Source organism: Podarcis muralis, chromosome 4 (genome assembly GCF_964188315.1).
Source record: "Podarcis muralis chromosome 4, rPodMur119.hap1.1, whole genome shotgun sequence".
In the NCBI taxonomy this organism is placed as follows: domain Eukaryota; kingdom Metazoa; phylum Chordata; class Lepidosauria; order Squamata; family Lacertidae; genus Podarcis; species Podarcis muralis.
Genome location: NC_135658.1, coordinates 5,211,535 through 5,235,582, shown reverse-complemented (window position 1 = coordinate 5,235,582; position 24,048 = coordinate 5,211,535). Strand labels below are relative to the sequence as shown.

The following is a 24,048-nucleotide window of genomic DNA, read 5'->3' as shown; positions in this document are numbered from 1 at the left end:
CCTCTGAGACCCAAAACGGTTCTAGCAAACATGGAAGTTGCAAGAAGTCAACACAGCAACGTGAAACACAACCGCGGGTGGGACCGAACACAAAACCTGGGCAGGCGCAGTCGTCGCTGCTGCTGCTTTTGTAGAAGGCTTGGGAAGGGGAACTGTGGAGTCATCTAGCCCAACCCCCTCGCTATGCAGGAATATTTGTTCGGGGCATTTAATAGAGTGCTTTTCGCGAGAAGAAAAGAAAGCCATTGGAAAAGCGGTTTTGTGAAAACTGCCCCTCCACTTTCTTGAGATGGCCTCTCTTGCCTAAGAGAGTTAATGGGAATTCCATTAACTGGCAACTTGGTTCTATTTCACTACACACTTGCATGATTCTGCCTATCATACTGTTTCTAAAAGCACAGAAGAAGGAAGGACCTGATTTTTTTCCCTTCTTGGTCAGCGGGCAACCTCACTGAGCATTCAGCAGCCAGGTTGTTCACCGGAGGAAGACGGTTTGAGCATACTGCATTCTACATATTATTACGTGTTTAGTGCATTTCTCTTGTATTTTTTACGTTGCGAACTGCCTTGAGATCTTCAGGTGAAGGGTGGCGTGCAAATTTAATAACTAATAATGTACATATTTGGCCAATGGTTTCTACCAATTTCTCATATTCTAATAATAGTAACTGGTTGGATAGTGTTTTCGAGGTTACCAGCATGAGTCTGACCAAACTGCGGGAAGTAGTGGAGGACAGAGGTGCCTGGCGTGCTCTGGTCCATGGGGGTCACGAAGAGTCGGACACGACTAAACGACTAAACAACAACAACAATAATAGTAACTACGACTGCAATGGTAATATCTGTTCCGTGTGCAAAACTGAAATCCACAGCCCTTGTAAACGGGGAACGAGGAGTACATGGAGCTTTTCCAGGTGGCTGATTTCTGCAAGTGTTTGAGGCACACAGACGCTGCTTCGGTGCAGCTGAGCCAAAACACCTCGGAAGACATTTTTGCAAAGAAAATAGATTCCGGTTTCCCCTTCAGCTACTCGGGGAAAGAAGGCTGCTTTGCAGATCAGTCTCCAAATCTTCCCCAGCATAGCAGGGGGTTGGGCTTGATGGCCCTTGGGGGGCCCTTCCAACTCTGCAATGCTGTGATTCATCCCCTGGAGAAATTCAGGGAACCGGTCCCCAGTCCTCTGCTGACAAATGGAAGCGGAAGAGGCTCTACAGGCCAGATTAGTAGAAGCACATCATTCTTTGGGATAGACAAAAATCTTGTCTGCCGCCCTTTTGTTGACCGCAGACCTCCTTCCTGATGCTTCTGGGTCATTCGGAGAAAGCCTTGCTGCTCCCCCTCTTCCTTTTTTTATTTTTTAAAGTATTTTCCAGTATAGTGGTAGCTCTGGATACGAATGGGATCCGTTCCAGAGCCCCGTTCGCATCCTGAAGTAAACGAAGGTGCGACTGCGCGTGCGTGGGTCACGTTTCGCTGCTTCCGCGCATGCGCGTGACGTCATTTTGAGCGTCTGCGCATGCGGCGAAACCTGGAAGTAATGCGCTCCGTTACTTCTGGGTCGCCACGGAGTGCAACCTGAAAATATTCACCCCGAAGCTACTTCAACCTGAGGTATGACTGTATTCAATATACACAGCATACTTTTCCAACATGCAATATTTACATACTTCCCAACCTAAGACTCCCAAAAGTCATTCTAGATATACCATGTTTTGCTGCATATCAAATAATTTACCCACCCTATTTTCTCCTCTTTCATGTCTTTGTTCACTGTTGCTCATAAAGTTGCCCCAACTTGAAATTTTGGAGTAGTATCCCATCACCTCCTGGCAAATAGAAGGGGAAGAAGTGGAGGCAGTGAGAGATTTTACTTTCTTGGGCTCCCTGATCACTGCAGATGGTGACAGCAGCCATGAAATTAACAGACGCCTGCTTCTTGGGAGGAAAGCAATGACAAACCTAGACAGCATCTTAAAAAGCAGAGACATCACTTTGCCAACAAAGGTCCATATAGTAAAAGCTCTGGTTTTCCCAGTAGTGATGTATGGAAGTGAGAGCTGGACCATAAAGAAGGCTGATCGCCGAAGAATAATGCTTTTGAATTCTGGTGCTGGAGGAGACTCTTGAGAGTCCCATGGACTGCAAGAAGAACAAATGTATCCATTCTGAAGGAAATCAGCCCTGAGTGCTCACTGGAAGGACAGATCCTGAAGCTGAGGCTCCAAGACTTTGGCCACCTCATGAGAAGAGAAGACTCCTTGGAAAAGACCCTGATGTTGGGAAAGATGGAGGGCACAAGGAGAAGGGGACGACAGAGGACGAGATGGTGGGACAGTGTTCTCAAAGCTACCAGCATGAGTTTGACCAAACTGCGGGAGGCAGTGGAAGACAGGAGTGCCTGGCGTGCTCTGGTCCATGGGGTCACGAAGAGGCGGACATGACTAAATGACTAAACAACAACAATCTTTAATGGGGGGGGGGCTCAGGCCGAATTTGGCCCGCGATACCTTCCCCCTTGGCCCATGAGGCTGTTTTGGCCAGACCACACCCGCCTGACCCTACACCTGACGCTGATTTATGACATCAGGTGTGAGGCAGGTAAAACGCACAGCGTGAGGGGATTCGCAGGTGAGAGAGGGAGGGAGACTTCTTTCTGAAATCCAGGCGAGCTGCTGCCAGGGTGCTGTTATTAAATTTCATCTGCAGAGCCCACCTCTGCAGATTCATTATTAAATTTATTAAGTTTCACCTGTCGAGCTCAGGGAGGTTCACAGCATAAAGAGACAGCATTCAAGGCAGGAAATTTTGCCTGTTCGAGAGAGAGACAGACAGCCTGTCCGTGATAATGGCACAAACCTCACAGGTGTCCTTCTGACTGCATCAATCTGCAGAAACCGGCAATGCTACAGGAGCCTGTTCCACACTGGTAAGAAATCAACATTTTAATGTGACGGCTCCCATACACTTTGGAACTCCCTGCTCATTGGCACCATCCTATTTTCAGTGCCTGCCCAAACCATTCTTGTTTAGACAAGCCTGTCTGGACATGTGGAACGTCAATGCATGTTTGAGTATGTTCTTAGTTTATTACATACTTTCTCTTTCAAAGAGATGTTTTTACTGGTAATTTTATCGCTTCGTTCTCTTTGTAAACCGCTTTTAGGTTGGTTGGTTGGTTGGTTTGTTTTAACAAGCTGTATATATTTTATGGAATCAATAAGATAACAAATGCGTAGTCCTTGCTCACTGAAATCACATTGTGTGGAGACAGAGACCCCTCACCCTGTCTGGCGATGGAAACTTGAGTGGCAGGTTTTGCTCTCCAGTCCAGATTGGCTTCTCGGAGCCGAATGTAGCAAATCACGGCATTCGAACCCAGGGCAGTAACTCCCGGGAGCTGCAGCCGTCCCGAAGCACAACCTTTTCAGGGGCTGGAATTTGAGCTGGTGGCGGGAATCAGAGCAACTTCACCGAACATCTTTTGCACGTTCCCTTCCAACTCTGCAATTCTATGAAGCTAAAGCGTTTAGAACATGCAATAGGGGTTTGGAAGGGAGAATTCTCCATTTCTGCAAAACCGGACTGCTGCCTTTCTTCACCCTCATCTCAATTCCATCAACTTGTGCATCTTTTTCTACCTTGTTCCATTTATCTAGAGATGATGGGGAATGAGCCTGCCGATAAACTCCCTCCCTGAGTCATAGCCCCTCTTTGGACCTGGGACAGCTCAGTGGGTGGAGCATGAGACTCGAACTCAGGGCCACACATTGGGCAAAAGATTCCTGCATTGCAGGGGGTTGGACTAGATGACCCGCAGGGTCCCTTCCAACTCTACAATTCTAATATTCTAAGCATCTCAAAAAGGCCCTCGGGGCAAGAGATGGAAAACCTGGGAAGACAGCACAGCGCTGGATCCGACCCAAAGACCACGGCGGCCAGCTCCAGACGCATTGCCTCCTGGTTTAACAGCCGTCAGGAGGTCTCCAAAATCGCCTTGGGAACTGTCAGGGCGAGAGGCGCCCATTGCCGCATCTTGTGGCAGGGGGTTCCGCAGGTGAACGGAGCGAGGTGCAAAGCAGCAGGGCCCTGGAGCCAGTGGGGTGGGGACACTGGGATGGAGTCCCCAGCAGAAAGCAGAGCACAGTTACCAAGCAAGGCCACTGCTCCTTCCTGGGCAAACGACGACGACGACAGAAAACACGCACACATAGCCCCCACCCCTCCAGCGTGGCTCACAGAGGGGTGGGCATTCGCCCTTCCTTGGAGGCCGCCAGAAAAATCTGTGGCTTGCAGAGCAGGTGGGAAAAGAACCCAAGGCTCTCGCAAGCTCCCCGACTCACCCCACAGGTTCCTGGTCAGTGTTTTAAAAAACAAAGGAACTCGACCCCCAACCCCACCCTGGAAAAAAGAAAGAAACCTTTATACAAAAGATAAGAAGCCTAGTGCTCAGGTGTCAGGACTTGGAAACGGAGAGAGAGACCCACGGGGAGGAGATCCAGTTTATCTGTCGTTCAGCTGCGGGGAGCTCATCCCGTCGTCGTCGTCCTCCTTCTCGTCTTTCACCCCCTTCAGCCTCTGGCGGGCAAAGTCCTCAAAGACGATGTCGTCGTCACTAGCGGAAGAGAGAAAGCGAGAGGGAAAATGGGCCAAGAGCCGCTAAAAAGATGGGGACATGGGGCTAGGAGTCGGCAGGTACCTCTGGGGCAGTTGCAGAAGCGCAGAAATGTAGAGGTGGAAGCGATACCCCGGCGAGATCACTAGGCAAGAAGCGAAAATGGGCGGAGGGGCCCCTCTTGGTTGTTCCACTGCGCTCAGAAGTGGGGAGAATGGCAGCCCGGGAGAGGGCCTTCTCCGGGGGTGGCCCCTAATACTAATTTTTTTCCTCCGTTGCGTTCTCTTTCATTCTGTGCTTTTGGCTTTAAACAATTCACAAGTTGCTGGGCACTTGTTGACATTTGTACATCGCGTTAGAGACATATTTTGTAGAAATCAGCATAAACGTGCAGTAAAAATAGCGATAATCATAATGAATTGCAAGCAAGTCATGGGCAACAACAGATTTCCTCCAAAAAAGGATAAATCCAGATGAACTGGGGGTTTTGATGACAACAATATATTGTGGGCACTGCAGACCCCTGAGTGGAGGAGGAATCCCCATCCCATAATAACCCCCATCTGGAGGCACCCAGAGAGAGACTGAGAAACGTGATATTAAATTGTGGTCTTCCTCTCCTTTCCCACCGAGAAACTTTCTTTGTTTCCTTATGAAACTTTCAGCAAACATTTGTGCACCCCGATAAGAATTTGGCTGGGCTGTTCTATGGTGTCTCCTAAAAAAAGGGGGGATTATCTGCCCAAACCCCCAAATTTCTGTGCTACCAGAAACCTGAGCAAGCAAAGTCGAGCTGCAAGATCTAACCGATGCTTCGCCTCTGCTCAAATAGGTGCTGCGTGTTTGGGGTTTGTTTCCGAAACCTGCAAAGCCTGTTTGACCAATGGTGAAAAATCAGGGGTGAAAGCGACGGTGGTGCGTGGCCTGTGTCACCAGGCGCAAAGCTTCTATCAGGCCGCTTTCCGCTCAGAAGCAGCAAGCCCCTGGGCACTGCCCAAGAATCGCAGAGCTGGAAGGGACCTCCCCAGGTCATCTAGCCCAACCCCGCGGCAGTGCGGGAATCACCCTGCCCAAGGGAACACAGAAGCGACCACTGAGCAAAGGCAGAGATTAGGAGAGCTCTTACTGTGTTTTTCCTGCTCCGTGGGACATGCAGAAGAGGCGATGGTTGGGAACATGCAAAGGAGGGGGGGGAGAGAGAGAAGAAAAAAATGCAGATTTCGTGTTACATGCAAGAGCGTTAAAAGGAAGCTGCCGCAGCCCTTTCCACGGAGGATGGCAAGTTAGTTGGTTAGCGAGTGGCATGCAGAGGAATTGAGGTGACTCCCTATCGAGCTAAATGAAGATGATGGAGAGACATGCAAAGGATGCAGGATTCCTCATGTGGTCATTTGCCCCCCCCCCCCCCAATCGTCCTCCCCCCACAGTGAGTCCGGCTTACTTCGTATCAAGCTCTATGAGATTTGTGTCAATCGGAGCTTCGTTTTCTGGAACTGAACAGACGGAATCGGGGCAAACGGTTAGTTTTCTCGAGCGCCAGAAGTCAGCCATTTTCCCAACATCATCATTATTATTATTATTAATTTATATACCGCCCTATACCCGAAGGTCTCAGGGCGGGTCACATAAAAGGATCACAGTACAGTCATACCTTGGGTTACAGATGCTTCAGGTTGCGTTTTTTCGGGTTACGGACTCTCCAAAACCCAAAGTACCAGAATGGATTACTTCTGGGTTTTGGCGGTTGCACATGTGCAGAAGTGGTAAATTGCGCTTTGCGCATGTGCAGAATCACATAATCGCAACCCGCACGTGCACAGACGCGGCAGGTTGCGAACGCTGCGGGTTGCGAACGTGCCTCCCGCACGGATCACGTTTCACAACCCGAGCGCCCACTGCATATGCCATATTTTCCTGTGTATAACACCCCCTCATGTATTTTGGGGGACCGCAACAAAAAAAAATTGGGGAGGAAGGGGGTTGCCCAACACCAATCACTCTACAGACTGCTCACCGCAAAAAGCCCACCTTCCCAATAAACGCAACAATGCCTCACGACTGCCATAAATCAACGTCCAGTTGCCACAGCCGATCGTCAGCAGGCCTCGTTGCAGCAGCAAATCACACACCCAATCGCAGCAACGTATCACCTGTCCCCCCTCTGCTATGTGTGTACAAGATGAACCGCAATTTTGGTCTGTTATTTCTAAGGAAAAAGTATCGTCTTATACATGGAAAAATACGGTGGATGGGTGTGTGCGCACACACACACTGATCAGGTCAACCAAAAGCCTGGTTAAAAAGGAACATTTTTGCCTGGCGCCTAAAGGTGGTGTATAACGAAGGCGCCAGGCGAACTTCCCTGGGGAGAGCATTCCACAGACGGGGAACCACTGCAGGAAAAAAATTAATCCTCTCACACGATTTCTACTTTGTTGTGCGTTGGGCAGAAGGCTTCATTAAAACCAAGCGCACAACGGCAAGGCTGATGCGGGGAAATAATTTAAACCTCTGGCACCTTGGACAGCAGAAATCGGGGGGCAAAGCCATCAGTGGCCAGGTTGCTCTTCAACGGCCCAGGAAGCAACTGCGGGCAGTGGCGCCTAGTGGGAAGGATTTTTGGTGCCATGTCCCTCCCCGTGCAAAAACTCACCCAGCCCTTGGTGAAGGTGGCAGCGGCAAGGGGGCACACGGCACCTTGGACCTTGCCCCCCAACCACCCCCAGGAGGTGCACTGGGCTGAGTCATGAGGACGTGGCTTCCACACAGCCCCCCAAAGGTACAGATCTGCTCTCCAGCTGATTGACTTCTTGCACTGCTGGGGGAGAAGAGGATCTGGGCCATGCAACTGGGGGTTTCACGGCTGCCACATAGCCGAGGCTTAATAATAATAATAATAATAATAATAATAATAATAATAACAACAACAACAATAATATTTTATACCCCGCCCAGCTGGTTGGGTTTCCCCAGCCACTCTGGGCAGCTCCCAACAGAACACTAAAACTTCAAACATTAAAAGCTTCCCTAAACAGGGCTGACTTCAGATGTCTTCTAAAAGTCAGATTGTTGTTTATTTTCTTCACATCTGATGGGAGGGCATTCCACAGGGTGGGGGCCACTACCGAGAACAGTGTCCGGGCTGGCTGATGGGGGTGGAGACGCTCCTTCAGGTCAACTGACCCTTTGAGGCCGTTTAGAGCTTTCAAGGTCAGCACCGTAATGCATCAGACATTAAAAGCTTCCCTAAAGAGGGCTGCCTTCAGATGTCTTCTAAAAGTCTGGTTGGTTTTCTCTTTGACATCTGGTGGGAGGGCGTTCCACAGGGCGGGCGCCACTACCGAGAAGGCCCTCTGCCTGGTTCCCTGTAACTTGGCCTCTCGCAGCGAGGGAACCGCCAGAAGGCCCTCGGCGCTGGACCTCAGTGTCCGGGCAGAACGATGGGGGTGGAGACACTCCTTCAGGTATACGGGGCCGTTTAGGGCTTTCAAGGCCAGCACCAACACTTTGAATTGTGCTTGGAAACGTACTTGGAGCCAATGCAGGTCTTTCAAGACCGGTGTTATGTGGTCTCGGCGGCCGCTCCCAGTCCCCAGTCTAGCTGCCGCATTCTGGATTAGTTGTAGTTTCCGGGTCACCTTCAAAGGTAGCCCCACATAGAGCGCATTGCAGTAGTCCAAGAGGGAGATAACTAGAGCATGCACTACTCTGGCAAGACAGTCTGCTGGCAGGGAGGGTCTCTTCTTTCTGACTTTGTTCTTTTTTAGACTAAGCAGTTGTCTTTTCTTAGTATACTATAGAAAGAGGCTTTGTAATGGGTAGGTATTTTTGCATATCTATGAATAGGTATCGGGGGACGCGGGTGGCGCTGTGGGTTAAAGCCTCAGCGCCTAGGACTTGCCGATCGAAAGGTCGGTGGTTTGAATCCCCACGGCGGGGTGCGCTCCCGTTGCTCGGTCCCAGCGCCTGCCAACCTAGCAGTTCGAAAGCACCCCCGGGTGCAAGTAGATAAATAGGGACCGCTTACTAGTGGGAAGGTAAACGGCGTTCCGTGTGCTGCGCTGGCTCGCCAGATGCAGCTTGTCACGCTGGCCACGTGACCCGGAAGTGTCTCCGGACAGCGCTGGCCCCCGGCCTATAGAGTGAGATGGGCGCACAACCCTAGAGTCTGTCAAGACTGGCCCGTACGGGCAGGGGTACCTTTACCTATGAATAGGTATCAATTTATTTATTTTTAAATGGCGCCTCAAGCCAGCTGCTGACATCTCACACCTGCATCTATGCCACATTTCTGCGTCCACCCACTGCTGCTATTGCATGCATTTATTTATCGATAAATAAAAATATGTGTAATCAGGAAGTTGATGGTAGTTCAAAGCATCGTCTGGCTGGTGCTGCATTCATCTAGCTTGAGTTTCCCAAACTTGGTTCTCCGGCTGTTTCTGGATCATAACCCCCATCGTTCCTAACGACTGGTCCTGCTAGCTAGGAATGATGGGAGTTGTAGTCCAACAATAGATGGAGACCCAAGTCTGTGAAACTGGCTCGTTCTACCGTTTGGAAGAACTCAGTCCTTTGGTGTGGCAGGACCTAAACATTGGAACTCCCTGCTGGTTGACATTGGGAAGGCTGCTCTGAGACAGAGGCCCCGTCGATGCACAAACTCCGTCCTAACAACCGTGCTGCCATGGAACAAGTTCGGGCTTCCAGCCTCACGGCTGAAACTGGGTCCTTCCAAAGCGAGATGCTCCGAACTGTGGGATGTAATTCCCTGGGACCAGTGAAATACAACATTCCTTGTTTTCCTAGAGTGGACATGCAAGGGGATGTTGGTCCAGCCAGTCGAAACTTCCTGTTCCTCCTGGGCTAGAGCATCCCTTCCCTTGCATGTGACTAGAGGTGGGCGTGACCTTACCTGTCCAGGTAACAAAAAGACGAGTCACGCAGCACTCTCTCCCTTTTTCATTTCCTTCTTTTTTGGACCAGCTTTTTTGCTAGGAGTGCTCTGCTAGCTAGCAGAAGCACTGGGATTATTCCCCCATATGGGGTAGATCCACATGTACATATTTGTAACTAAGTCTGCCTTCAGGAATCCAACTGTGAACTGATGTGAGTAAACTTCTTTTATTGACTTTAAATAAGATTGTCGTGTCTTTATTCTTTTAAAAGGGATTAAAGGGAAAGCCTGAGGGACGCGGGTGGCGCTGTGGGTAAAAGCCTCAGCACCTAGGGCTTGCCGATCAAAAGGTCAGCGGTTCAAATCCCCATAGCGGGGTGTGCTCCTGTTGCTCGGTCCCAGCGCCTGCCAACCTAGCAGTTCGAAAGCACCCCCGGGTGCAAGTAGATAAATAGGGACCGCTTACTAGTGGGAAGGTAAACGGCGTTTCCGTGTGCTGCGCTAGCTCGCCAGATGCAGCTTTGTCACGCTGGCCACGTGACCCGGAAGTGTCTGCGGACAGCGCTGGCCCCCGGCCTCTTGAGTGAGATGGGCGCACAACCCCAGAGTCTGTCAAGACTGGCCCTTACGGGCAGGGGTACCTTTACCTTTTTAAAGGGAAAGCCACTTCCGCCCTTCGGAGGAGGTGGAGTTGTGAGCTTCACGGCCCCAGCCCTCACATGATTGGAGGGATTCCCGGCTGCATCACCTCCTGGCCAGCCAATCGGCTGGCTGTGGGGGTGTGGCCTGCCTTATTTAAAGCAGGACGCGGCTGGGGATCGCCCTCTTTGCCGCCTGCCAGCTGTTCCTGCTTTTCCCACCCTCCCTCCCTATAAGGTTCTCGTTTTTTGACCTTGCTATGGACCTTGGTTGGTCACCATTGAGGGGCCTGGTAGGAATTTTTTCCACTTGGCAAATTGGCACCAGCCACTTGGTTTTCGCCTACCTCATAGCAAATCGTCACAACTTTCTGGGTATTGGCAGTTAGGCATTGGTATAGTTCTGTAGATGGAAGAGGGGAGGTAGCGCCATCACCTGCCCCGCATATTGAAGGGCAGTCTGGTAAAGGAATCCGGGGGGTGTGGCCCTGTCCGAAGCCTAGGGAGGTGAGGGCCTAAGGCACGCCCCCTATTGGTGACCCTGGGGGAGTTCCTAGTTGATGTGCATCAGAAGGACTCCCCCTACTGGTGGTTAACCCTTCCTGGACTTCAAGCGGACGGGCTGAAGTCGGATATAGTCAGTTAGGACCAATGCCTAAGCCAATACCGCTCATCACCTGTAACCAATAAAGTTGTGGCCTTTTTTAGCCTATTAACCTTAATAATTGTGTCATGTGTCATTATTTCCACGGGTGGGGGGGAGGCGGGAACTCGACACGCAACTTACCAGGAATGCACAATTCAATCTTAGACAGATCGAATCGTACAATAGTGAGAGGCTCACACAAGCCTGCGACCAGCTATCTGCTATGCATGTAAAAGGGGGGAATGTAAGCTCTGCTAAGTCAAGGAACTTGCTAGCGCAAGTTAGGAAGGATATTAATAAACAATATATCTTCTCCTGCCACCCTGAACATTCCCACACCACCGAGACCCCCCCAAGCAGAGCCCCCTTGCGGAGTGGGGTGGGGGCAGACACTCAACTCACCGTCCCGTTGCAGAGGCTCCTCCTTGGGTTTGGGGTGCATTAGGGTGAATGGCAGCTCCACAGCCACGTCGCTGGAAAGACAGACAAGAGAGTGAGCCACCCCAAGGAGCGCCCCCAAACAGACTAAGTTAGCTTGCTCAGGCTCTAGCGCAGCCTTCTGCAGCCTGCAGCACTCCCCAGATGTTTGGGACCACGACTGAATGGCTGTGAGGGGCTTGAACAAGGAGGAGGGGGAGTGCTTTGCTGGGATTGGGGGGGGGGGCTGCAGTTCCAAAAGTCAATACAGTGATACCTTGGTTCTCAAACGCCTTGGTGCTCAAACAACTTGGAACCCAAACACTGCAAACCCAGAAGCAAGTGTTCCGGTTTGCGAACTTTTTTTGGAAGCCGAATGTGCTTCGTTTTGAGTGTTAAGCTGAGGTCTGTATGTTTTGGCTGTTTATTTTGCGTTTTTGCGGCTTTTTTTGTTTCGTCTTTGTGGCTGTGTGGAACCCAGTTCAGCTACTGATGATTGATTGTGTGACTGCAGTACATTGTTGATTGCTTTCATTTTATGGATCAATGGTCTCGTTAGATAGTAAAATCCATGTTATATTGCTGTTTTAGGGATTGCTTTTAAAAGTCTGGCACGGATTAATCCATTTTGCATTGCTTTCTAAGGGAAAGCGCGCCTTGGTTTTGGAACGATTTGGTTTTGGAACAGATTAAGTTTGAGAACCAAGGTACCGTTGTAACTTGATTGTTTGGTATGGCGGCACCTGCACTTTGGAATTCCCTGCCTGTTGACGTTAGGAAGGCACTTTGCGGTGCCCTTTTCAGCACCTGCTAAAAGCTTTTGTTGGGGCAAGCCTACCCAGATGTCTAGAACAGTGTTTCCCAACCTTGGGCCTCCAGCTGTTTTTGGACTACAACTTCCATCATCCCTAGCTAGCAAGACCAGTGGTCAGGGATGATGGGAATTGTAGTTCAAAAACAGCTGGAGGCCCAAGGTTGGGAAACACTGGTCTAGAACATGGAGTTTGAATGCATTATTAGTCTATGGCTAAATTTTTGGAAGTCTTAAACTATTGCTGTCATTTTTTTCTTTTAGATGACTTTTCTCATTGCGTTGCGTGAAGAAGTACTTTCTTTTATCCATCCTGAACCATAGAATCATAGAATGGTAGAGTTGTAAGGGGGCCCCCAATGGTCATCTAGTCCAACCCCCTGGAAAGCTGTCCCATGCAGGGATCGAACCTGCAACCTTGGCAATATCAACACCACGCTCTAACCATCTGAGCTAAGCCTGTCCAGACACATGGACATCACAGGCTGTTTATTTCTTTTTAGCCAGAGGTGATTTTTGAAATCGCCTTTCGAATGTTTTTAAACACCGGTGTGTAACTGTGCGCGGGGTTGTGATCCACGATTTAAATGTTTTACGCTGTGCTTTTGCCTTGAAGGCTTCTTACGGTCGAGGGATATATAAAAGCTGTTAATAAATAAATGGTGCCCATCATGCAACTGGTCCCGTCCAACTCTACAACTTCCATGATTCTGCAAATTCGGTTCCAATGGAGTACAAATGTAAAGTTATTGCCCAGGACAGGAAAATAATGGGCTGGCTCTTCTCTGCCAGCAGGAGGAGCCGTTGATCTAAATCTCTCTTTCTGCATAGATCTGAGAGCAAGATGCACCCAGCTGCATGCATCTTCTTGGGACTTGAGCTCTTAACTCGCTGCAGCATCTCAGTTTTATGCCGCCTGCTGTCATCGATGAATCAGGGCGGCTGAGAGAGGATGCTGAGACCCTGGAACGGGAGGAACCTCTCAAAAGCGAAATCTGCCAGAGACAGCGAGGAAAAGCAAGAGGTTTGGAGCGTTTGCACCCGGAGCACCTCTGGGTGGGAGGACAAGGCGCAGAAACTCATGGGCGTCCAATGAAGCTGAAGGCTGGAAGATTCGGGACGGATAAATGAAAGCGCTTCTGCACACAGATGGTCTGCGGAACTCCCTGCCACAGGAAGCACAGTGGTGGCCGCCAACCTAGATGGCTTTAAAAGAGGACTAGACCATTTCATGGAAGGGGGTTATCGATGGCTACTAACTAGGACGGCCAGGCTCTTCTTCACAGCTGGAGGAACCAATGCTTCTGAATACCATTTGCTGGAAACTGCAGGAGGGGAGTTTGGTCCTGGGTTTGAATCTCGCTTACGGGTTTCCCAATGGCGCATCTGGCTGGGCCCTGGGAGAGCAGGATGGGCCACAGGCCTGAGCCAGCGAGCCCTTTTTGTGTCCTCCTGTTCTTCATTTGGCCATCCCGAAAGAGCTCCATGAATTTGCCTATTCCTCTTTATGTATCTAGAGAAAATCGTGCTGGATCAGTCCCAGAACCCATCTTGTTGCCAATGGTGGATAACCATATTATTATTATTATTATTATTATTATTATTATTATTAATACCCCGTCCATCTGGCCAGGTTGCCCCAGCCACTCTGGGTCGCTTCCAACACAGAAATCCTTCTGGGAAGGCCACAAGAGGCCTTGGTTGGGGATGGAAGGGAATTTTAAGCCGATTGCAAGAAAGGAGATTCTCACTGAACCTTAGGAATAACTTTCTGGTGGGGAGGGCTGTTCGACCACGGAATGAACTCCCTTGGAAGACAGTGGGGTCTCCTTCCCTGGCGGGTTTTCCCCAAAGGGGGGGCTGGCTGGCCACCTGCCATGGATGCTTTAGTTGGGATTCCTCCACTGCAAGGGGTGGACTACATGGCGGCTGGGGGTCCCTTCCAACTCTATGATTCCAAGAGCTACAGGAGTGCATTACGAGCTAGCACATGGCGACGGCACAGCTGCAGGATTTGTGGAGGTACCTCCAGCAGAGCCACGGGGTGGGAGGTTTTTTCCGACGGCGCAACCGATTCCCCGAGAGGTGGTGAATTCTCCTTCCTTGGAGCTTTCTAAGTGCTCAGATGGCCACCTGCCATGGAGGGGCTCCCAGATTCCTCCACTGAAGGGGGTTGGACTAGAGCAGGGGTCAGCAAACTAAGGGCCGCGGGCTGGATCAGGCCCAATGGCCTTCAGGATCCACCCCGCAGACTGTCCGTTCAGAGTTGGACATCAGAATTGGACATCTGCTGATTATACAAAACTTCACAGCTTGCTCTCCTCCTGGTAAAGTCTGGCACCGTGATCCATTTAAGGACTTCCAGAGACTTTGTTTGTTAGTTTTGATGTTTTGAATTATTCCATAAAGTTTTCCACGTTGTTATTGTTTCTGGCCATCGTGTTGCTTCTGATATTGCTGAATCATACAGTGGTGCCTCGCAAGACGAAATTAATTCGTTCCGCGAGTTTTTCCGTCTTGCGATTTTTTTCGTCTTGCGAAGCACGGTGTCGGGAAAGTTTTGGAAAAGCTTCAAAAATCACCAAAGTCTTCAAAAACCTCAAAAAAGGCTACCACACCGGGTGCTATGAGTTGCTCCTCGCAAGTCAAGTCGCAACTGTATTAACGGTGTTAAGAAAAAGGAAACAAACTTGCAAGACGTTTCCGTCTTGCGAAGCAAGCCCATAGGGAAAATCGTCTTGCGAAGCAGCTCAAAAAACAAAAAACCCTTTCGTCTTGCGAGTTTTCCATCTTGCGAGGCATTCGTCTTGCGAGGTACCACTGTATTTTGCAACATGGAGGAGGAAGGATGCTAGGCTGAGCGCCATTTTAAGTAGCCCCTCTCTGGAACTAGCCCTTTTGCGCCGCTCAACTTCCCTCCTCCGCCGCCCTAGTGCACCTGTGGGCCAGAGAGCAGAGCGGACAAACTTGTTCTGCCTACTCGCAAGAAGCAGCAGCCCCTGGGAAGGTAAGCGCAGCGGCTGGGGCTGACTACTTGCCCCTGTCGCCTCTTCTTCCAGCCCCCCCCCCCGCCACAAGGTCTGAGGGACAGTGGACCGGCCCGCGTCTAAAAAAAAATTGCCAACCCCTGGACTAGAGAACCAGGATCTGGAGGGGCACCGGGTGGGGTGCTGAGGCTGGTCCGATGTGGCAGCTTGGAGGGGTCCAAGTGCAAAACGAAAGCTTCTGATGGAGGAAGAGAAATGACGGAGATGGCAAAAAAAAAAAGGAGAAAAAGATGGCGAGCGGAAGATGAGAAAAGTGGGAGGGGTTTTCCCCCAAGCATGCTGGGTTGGGGGGGGGGCACGGTCAGCCGCAGCAGGCGGAGTCTGAGGGCGTTACCTGGAGGCAAGATCTCCCAGCAGGCTGGTGTTATCAAAGGAGATGGAGAGAATTGGTTAGAGGTTGCAACAATCACAGCGGCACAGTCAAGGGGACTGGGATTTCCGTGCAAGCTCAACAACCCCACACCGTTTCGGAGCCTCCGGTTTGCGGAGCCTCGGGGCACAGGTCTCCTGGTGCCGCCACCAAGACAGAAGGGATCGCCAGGGGTGGCGTGGGGCATGACACAAGGGGACGGGGTTATCCAACTGGCTTGGCGGCTCATCGGCACATGGGAGCATGTGGAATTGCCGGGTTGGAATTCCCTGGTCCACCACGCAGCCGTTATTTAGATGCCCGCCCCTCAAGTTCAATGGGGCATCCTTAGGTGGCTGCCTCTAGGGCTGCTGCCGGTGATTCTCCAGGGAAGAGGGCCCCGGAGGAGCGATTCGGAGCGCCCCCCAAATCCCTCTAAGCGGAAAGAAGGCATTATGGCACTTTGCAGAACTGAGCAGCACTCACCCGCCGCGAGAGACCACCAGCTTCACTTTCACTTTGTAGGAGACAATGATGCCCAGGACCTCCTTGTTGGCGCCGTCTCTCAACCTGGAGGAGTGAGAGTGTGCAAAAGAACATGGAGCCAAAGCGATCGTTTGTGGCTTAGGGCCCTCGTATTTACGGGACCGCCTCTCCTGGTCTGGCCCGCAAAGGACCTTAAGGTCCATGAATAACCATAGTTTAGAGGTCCTGGGCCCTAAGGAAGTCAGACTATCCTCCAACAGGGCCAGGGCCTTCTCAGTGATGGCTCCAACCTGGTGGAATGCTCTGTCCCATGAGACCAGGGCCCTTCAGGATTTAGCCTCCTTCCGTCGGGCCTGTAAGACAGAGCTATTCCGCCTGGCCTTTAATTTGAATTCAGCCTGATCTTTTATTTCCCTTCCCTTCTCTTCCCTCCCCCTCCCCTTTTATGAGGACCACCCGCTCTGAGACCCCACAGCTAATTCTCCCGTGGTCTCCTCACTGGCCCAAGTAGGACTAATTCAGCCAGCTAGCCCTGGTGACTATCTAATGCTTATTAGATGGATTTCCCCCAAATTGATTTCTGAACTTTGAATTTTATTCATGTTTTTTATACCGTATTTTATGCTGCTTCTACAATTAAGTGTTTTATATTTGTTGTTAGCCGCCCTGAGCCCGGTTTTCTGAACTGGGAAGGGCAGGGTATAAAATATATATATATTATTATTATTATTATTATTATTATTATTATTATTATTATTATTGCTGTGTTCGAAACCCCTGTGTGAGCTTTGTACAACGTTCCTCCGGGGCAGTCTTTTCTAACGAGCGGTTCCCAGTGCCAGATGAGCAAATAGGCAGAGCAGGCAAGCGACCTGCGGGCCCCACACCTTTTAGGGGCCCCACGCCAACAGGTCGAAATAATATTGGATATGATCTTGAAAGAAAATTGCAATCAAGGTGTGATGGGCTGGGATTCGGACTTGGATGCTGAACCTGAGGAATCCCAGCCTGCACGGGGAGTCCCTGCCTCCAGAACCAGCTGAGCCGGGGCTGGGACATGAGCCTGAAGGGTCCTCACCTGTGCTGGATCCTCAGGTGCAGGCACCAGCTGAGTCTGCTCTGGCCCCTGAAGTGATGGAGGACCCATTGCCTGCAGGTGCTCCACTCTCAGCCCCGTCAGAGGAAGCTGAGGTTGCCTCTGGGTCCGGTAACCCTCCAGCCATTCCTGAGCTGCAGAGGCTCAAGGCAGAGAGGCGGAGGGAACTAAGTTCCCGCAGGAGGAGTGCTCGCCTCCAGGTCAGGAGAGGCGAGTCACCTGAGGATCGGGGCCGCCCTGTGCCTTGGGGCAGATAAAAGCCGGCCAGCCCCAGTCCCAAGTTGTGGGAGCAACACTGTTGGTTGCTAGTTCCTGCCTGAACCCTGTCCTGCTCCCTGCCTGTTCCTAACTTCACCCGACTCCCTGCCCTGCACCCAGCTACAGGTACAGTGGTGCCTCGCAAGACGAAATTAATCCGTTCCATGAGTCTCTTCGTCTTGCGGTTTTTTCGTCTTGCGAAGCACGGCTATTAGCGGCTTAGCGGCTATTAGCGGCTTAGCAGCTATTAACGGCTTAGCGGCTTTAAGAAAAAGGAAACAAACTCGCAAGAACTCGCAAGACGTTTCGTCTTGCGAAGCAAGCCCATAGGGAAATTCGTCTTGCGGAACGACTCAAAAAACGGAAAACCCTTTCGTCTAGCGAGTTTTTCGTCTTGCGAGGCATTCGTCTTGCGGGGCACCACTGTACTGCGGACTGCCTCCATGTTGCACCTTTGACCATGGACTGGACTTGGACCTCGCCTCTCGGGTAACCCACAGGACCAGCACGCAAGCTTTCTTAATTCAAGTTGCAATTGGGGAGAGGCCTCTTGTGCTGGGACCCTGCTCAGGGGTTTCGTGTAATGGGTATCTGGTGGGAAGAGGATGCTGGACTAGATGGGCCCCTGGCCTGATCCTGCAGCCTCTCCTTCTTAACTGCTTAGCTCTGGGTGCTACATGAAAACAGAAAACACCAAACTCCAGCCGCGGTTTGCTCAGCAAGGGAAACCGGCTGCCTCCTCCTCCTCCCCCAACTGCTGGTAGGTAGGAAAAACCCTCACAGTGTGCTGGAGGCCAGGTTGGTGTCTTCGTGCTTGAGCTTCCCGTCCAGGGCGAGGCCGCGCTTCTCCCGGTTGTTGGCGAGGAACGGGGTCAATGTGTAGACTTTGCAGAAGGTCGAGCTGGGAGCCACCACGTCGCTGGAGACGGGGATAACAGCACAGATCAGTGAAAGAGAACAAGGCGCAAAGCAAAATGGGCTGCGTCAATAGGAGTATAGCATCTAGATCAAGGGAAGTAATAGTGCCACTGTATTCTGCTCTGGTCAGACCTCACCTGGAGTACTATGTCCAGTTCTGGGCACCACAGTTCAAGAAGGACACTGACAAACTGGAACGTGTCCAGAGGAGGGCAACCAAAATGGTCAAAGGCCTGGAAACGATGCCTTATGAGGAACGGCTAAGGGAGCTGGGCATGTTTAGCCTGGAGAAGAGGAGGTTAAGGGGTGATATGATAGCCATGTTCAAATATAGAAAAGGATGTCACATAGAGGAGGGAGAAAGGTTGTTTTCTGCTGCTCCAGAGAAGCGGACACGGAGCAGTGGATCCAAACTACAAGAAAGAAGATTCCACTTAAACATTAGGAAGAACTTCCTGACAGTAAGAGCTGTTCGACAGTGGAATTGGCTGCCAAGGAGTGTGGTGGAGTCTCCTTCTTTGGAGGTCTTTAAGCAGAGGCTTGACAACCATATGTCAGGAGTGCTCTGATGGTGTTTCCTGCTTGGCAGGGGGTTGGACTCGATGGCCCTTGTGGTCTATTCCAACTCTATGATTCTATGATTCTATGAAAATGTCTAAGGAGATTAATATACAGCATTTTTCGCTCTATAAGACGCACCCGACCACAAGAAGCACCTAGTTTTAGAGGAGGAGAGCAAGAAAAAAAATATTCTCTCCCTCTCTGCGCAGCGCCTCTCCAGCAAAGCGAAGTCAGAACAGCAAGAGGGATCGCTGCACACCGATCCCTCTCGCTCTCCTGGCTTGTGGGATAGCTGCGCAGCCTGCATTCGCTCCATAAGGAGCACACACATTTCCCCTTACTTTTTAGGAGGGGGAAAGTGCGTCTTATAGAGCGAAAAATACGGTAACTAACAGTAGTTGTAGTTGTAAATGAATACAGACAGACAACAAGGATTGTATAAACTGGAGGATTTGTTTGTTTATGGATATACTATGGACAAACACGGAAAATGAATAACAATCTACAAAATGGATGAAAACGTGATAAAATTATATGCGATATAAAAAACCAGAAGGAAGGAAGGAGGGAAGTCAGCGCTTAGGAGCAAGTATAAATGTAAAACGCAACACATTATCTGTATATGGAGTATGTAACTGGAAATAAAGATTAGGGGGGGGGGAGGGAGAAAGAGAACAAGGTGCAGGGGGGCTCAAACCTCGACTGCACATCGCTGCAGCTGCCTGCCAGCCATGTTTCCCAGCAGGAAGCTCGGTCACAGTAAGAGGGAACTGCAACAAAATGTTGCAGCATGCAGTGCTGTCTCCCAAGTATTCCACTCCCTTCTGCTTCCCCTTCCTCAACCGTGAAGTATTCTGTTTGTCCCCCAAATGGCCGGCTGGCATTCTGCTACCACGGTGTGTGGTTAATTCCCCACTTCAAGGGTTTTTCCTAAGGTTTTGTGTGTGGGGGGGTGTTCTTTGGTATTTCTACAAACCTCAGAGCCCTGAAATCTTGTACCTGGATGTTGTCGTTTTGCCTACATAAGTCCTGGCACTTGGAGACCTGAGATTTTAATCAGTTTATACTAGCGCTGCAACGAAGTGTTGCAGTGTGAAGCGCTCCCTTTCAGAGCAGTTCTGCACTCAATCCTCCTTCCCAGGGGATTCTGGGAACTGTGGCTCTGTGAGGAGAACAGAGGCCTTCTAACAACTCCCAGCACCCCTGGCCAGCTACAGCCCTCAGGATTCACTGTGGGAAGACATGACGATTTAAAACAGCCCGGTTATGCTTTCAATGCATGATGCAGATGTGGTCATTTTGCACATGAACTTTCCCCAAATTCCCATATACTCAGAGGAGGAGGCATTACAAGATGGTGACCCCCAACAGCCGAGCACCCAAGTCCTTGCCTCAGTTCATAACAAAATCAAAGCAAGCTTGGCTTCTTCACATTCAACCCTCTGGTGACTTTTGCCTCTCAGGCTCCAGGACAACCTTCCCCAACCTGGTGCCCTCGAGACGCTGCTAAATCACAACCCCTATCCTTCCTGGACATGTTGGCTAGGGCGTTTTCAGACTGTAAGCCCTTTGTGGGCAGAGTCCTGCCTGCTACACGGTGCCCACGTGGATGGAGAGAGCCAATTGACAATACTCACTCTGCCTCTTCCACTGCAACGGGGCATTTGTACTGGGCTGTGTTGAAGAGGCAGATGTCTGCGTATTGGCGAACTGCAAATGAAAGGAAGGAAGGAAAGAGAAAGAGAAAGAAAGAGAGGGGACATTAGATCAGTGGTTTTGAATTTTATTGTGTTATTATCTTCCTTAGTGGGGTGTGCAAACCACTGTTCTGAATAATGCTTTTAATAATAATTTATTATTATTATTATTATTATTATTATTATTATTATTATTAAAGTGATACCTCTAGTTTTGAACTTAATTTGTTCCGGAGGTCTGTTCTTAACCTGAAACTGTTCTTAACTAGAGGTGTGCTTTTGCTGGCACACGATTTCCATTCTCATCCTGGGGCAAAGTTCTGAACTCGAGGTAACTCTACCAGGTTAGTAGGCTTTTGTAACTCGAGGTACCACTGTATCATCATCATCATCATCATTATTAATACCCCGCCCATCTGGCTGGGTTTCCCCAGCCACTCCGGGAGGCTTCCAACAAAATATTAAAAACACAATAAAACATCTAACTTTAAAAACTTCCCTAAACAGGGCTGGCTTCAGATGACTTCTAAAAGTCTGGTAGTTGTTGTTCTCTTTGACATCTGGTGGGAGGGCGTTCCACAGGGCAGGAGCCACCACCAAGAAGGCCCTCTGCCTGGTTCCCTGCAACCTCACTTCTCGCAGCGAGGGAACCGCCAGAAGGCCCTTGGTGCTGGACCTCAGTGTCTGGGCCGAACGATGGGGGTGGAGACGCTCCTTCAGGTATACTGGGGCTGGACCCGAGTCACGGGGGGCGGCCCCAAAAACTCAAGCCACCTTTCCTTTGCCAGGATGCTCCCTCGACCCACCCACAAGGTAAGGGATGCCCAAGAGGCATCCAAACTCACCTGAGATTTTAATCTTCTTCACCGTCTTGTTGGTGTTGTTCGTCACGTGAACGTTCACGCTGATCGGCTCCCCGTGATAGTAAATCTACAGAGAACACAAGCAACCTAAATCCGGCCCTGGGTGAGGCCGTCCCCGAGAGTCCGCCCGAAACAAGCAGGCAGCCTCTGAGTGGAGTCAGGATTTGGCCCAAACCACAACCTAATCCTGGAAGGGAGGACAGCAAGAGCCGCCCGGTGGATTCTAGAAAACGGGCACAAAAGGAGGGCCTGCAAAATACCTCTTTGTCCAGGGAAGCTTCCAAGTGCAGGGGCTTGTCCGACATGAGGAACTGCCGAGTGGTCTCGGCCATCGGCTGCGGCCCTGGCCGCTCCGGCGCATACTGGACTTTGCGGATCACCAAGCGCACCGAGTTCCTGCAGGGGCGCGGGAGAGCGGACATCGAGGGGTTAGGGTGGTGAAATAAAAAAAATTAAGGTCATATATATAATAAATGTTCATAAATGTACCAAGCAAACACGTACATAAATATATAAACCACACATCTGAAGAAGCTCAGGAAAACAGCCCTGAAACCATTTTGACTCCCAAACTGACCAAATGTTTTCTCTGCAAGGAGGAAGGAAATGGAAAAGCCTCCCCATTGTCTTTTCCTTCACAAATCCTGTCTTAAGGGTATGTCTGTGTATGAATAGGGTGAGCCTGTGACCTGGCTCAGGAACTAAGTATTTGTCATTACAAAAGACTGGCCAGGCTCCCCAGGGTATCCAATCAAGTGAGCATTAACAGGTAACCTGGCAGACAGGAGGTAAACAACGCACTCAGATTTCTGCTGTCTACCGCCCTTTCTGTGATGTAGGTATGATGTGTCTGGGGGTGGTCTTCGACTCCAAGGCGGGCAATAATTTAAAATGTCTATATAAGGGCAGGCACACCTTTGTTCTGGGTCCTCCTGCGTGTGGGGGGAGCACCCTGTTGCAACAGTTCAATAAAGATGAGGCTTACTAACTGCTTTGCTTCTCAATATTCTCTGATTGGCCTCTTGGCCTCTGTTATTTTCTCCGCCCGATGGAGAACCTACAAAGGACTCTGTAAGGGCTCCTGTGTCCCCCATAAGGGAATAAGGGCGGATTTTCGTTTATTAAAGAGGCATACGTGCTGCAGAACGGAACAGCTTCGCGATGGCTCAAATGCCACAACCGCCCACCCCAGGCCAGAAGGAACTGCGAGCTGCTGTTTTGTCCCCGCGTAATTTTTACTTCCCCTTCGTGGATCCCTGCCTTGTCATGGTGAAGGGGCTTGAATAACCCCAAGAAGCTGTGAGCTATGCCGTGCAGGGCCACCCAAGACGGACAGGTCATAGCCGAGAGTTTAGACTAAATGTGATCCACCTGGAGAAGGAACTGGCAAACCACTCCGGTATTTTGCCGAGAAAACTCCATGGACGTAAAAAAAGGAGAAGCTTTGAGAAGAAAGTGAGAGTTTCCAAGGCATCCTCTGGTTCATGGGGTTACGGAGAGTCGAACACGACTAAACAATAACAATTTTTTACTTAAGTTTTAAAATGTTAAGAGGAAGGGGGAATTGCAGAAGGGAAATAAGGGAAGAAAGAGGGTAAACCAAACCCCTGCAATGCAGGAATAACAATACAGTTATTGATTCTCAAATACCTTGGTTCCCAAACGCCAAAAACCCAGAAGTGAGTGTTCCAGTTTTCGAACATTTTTCGGATGCTGAATGTCCGATGCGGATGTCAGCTATTGTTTCTGGAGCGCCTGCACCAGTCAGAAGCTGCACCTTGGTTTTCGAACATTTCGGAAGTCAAACGGACTTCCGGAACGGATTAAGTTTGGCACTTTTGTTTTTGCTATTTATTTTGCGTTTTTGTTTCTGAGGCTTTTTTAGTTGATTTGTGACTGTGTGGAACCCAGTTCAGCTACTGATTGATTAATTGCATGACTGCAGAAATGGATAAAAGCCCCCCATCCAGACAATGACCATTATCAGTGCAGGTAAGGGGAAAAAAATAATTTATATTTTTATCATCTACAATACTGTCTTCTTTCTTTTATAGTACAGTACATTGTTTATTGCTTTTATTTTATGGATCAATGGTCTCATTAGATAGTAAAATTCATGTTAAATCGCTGTTTTGGGGGTTGTTTTTAAAAGTCTGGAATGGATTAATCCATTTTGCATGACTTTCTAAGGGAAAGCGCGCCTTGGTTTTGGAACGCTTTGGTTTTGGAATGGACTTCCGGAATGGATTAAGTTTGAGAACCAAGGTACCACAGAGCCTAGGGCTTGCCGATCAGAAGGCTGGTGGTTCGAATTCCTACAATGGGGTGAGCTCCCGTTACTCTGTCCCTGCTCCTGCCCACTTGGCAGTTTGAAAGCATGTCAAAGTGCAAGTAGATAAATAGGTACCACTCCAGCGGGAAGGTAAACTCTGTTTCCGTGCGCTGCTCTGGTTCGCCAGAAGCGGCTCAGTCATTCTGGCCACATGACCCAGAAGCTGTATGCCGGCTCCCTCGGCCAATAAAGCGAGATGAGTGCTGCAACCCCAGAGTTGTCCGCGACTGGACCTAATGGTCAGGGGTCCCTTTACCTTTGCAAAACTCGGAGAGCCGCTGCACCCACCTTTTGTGAATCTTCTCCTCCAGACTCTCTGCACAGAAAGCTTTCACTTCATAGTCAACACCGCAAGCCTAGGAGGGAAGAGAAGGAAGCAGAAGCAGCGTCAAGAAAGATGGCAGATAGAAGCAGTTTGG

At 50.1% G+C, this 24,048-nt stretch overlaps 1 protein-coding gene across 3 annotated transcripts in view; it reads right to left on the bottom strand.

Annotated features, from left to right (window-relative positions):
• Window positions 1-3,023: 3,023 nt before the first annotated feature.
• Window positions 3,024-24,048, bottom strand: part of ARRB1 (arrestin beta 1) — a 123,514-nt gene continuing 102,489 nt past the window's right edge. For all 3 annotated transcript variants that reach the window (XM_077926825.1, XM_077926824.1, XM_077926823.1), the window contains exons 7-15: window positions 23,918-23,985; window positions 21,558-21,693; window positions 21,280-21,364; window positions 20,375-20,447; window positions 18,040-18,177; window positions 15,905-15,988; window positions 11,197-11,267; window positions 6,055-6,106; window positions 3,024-4,613 (exon numbers count right to left, since the gene is read on the bottom strand). In XM_077926825.1, the coding sequence (XP_077782951.1) occupies window positions 4,502-4,613; window positions 6,055-6,106; window positions 11,197-11,267; window positions 15,905-15,988; window positions 18,040-18,177; window positions 20,375-20,447; window positions 21,280-21,364; window positions 21,558-21,693; window positions 23,918-23,985 (819 nt within the window). In that variant the 3' untranslated portion in view covers window positions 3,024-4,501. The remainder of the gene's footprint in view (window positions 4,614-6,054; window positions 6,107-11,196; window positions 11,268-15,904; window positions 15,989-18,039; window positions 18,178-20,374; window positions 20,448-21,279; window positions 21,365-21,557; window positions 21,694-23,917; window positions 23,986-24,048) is intronic.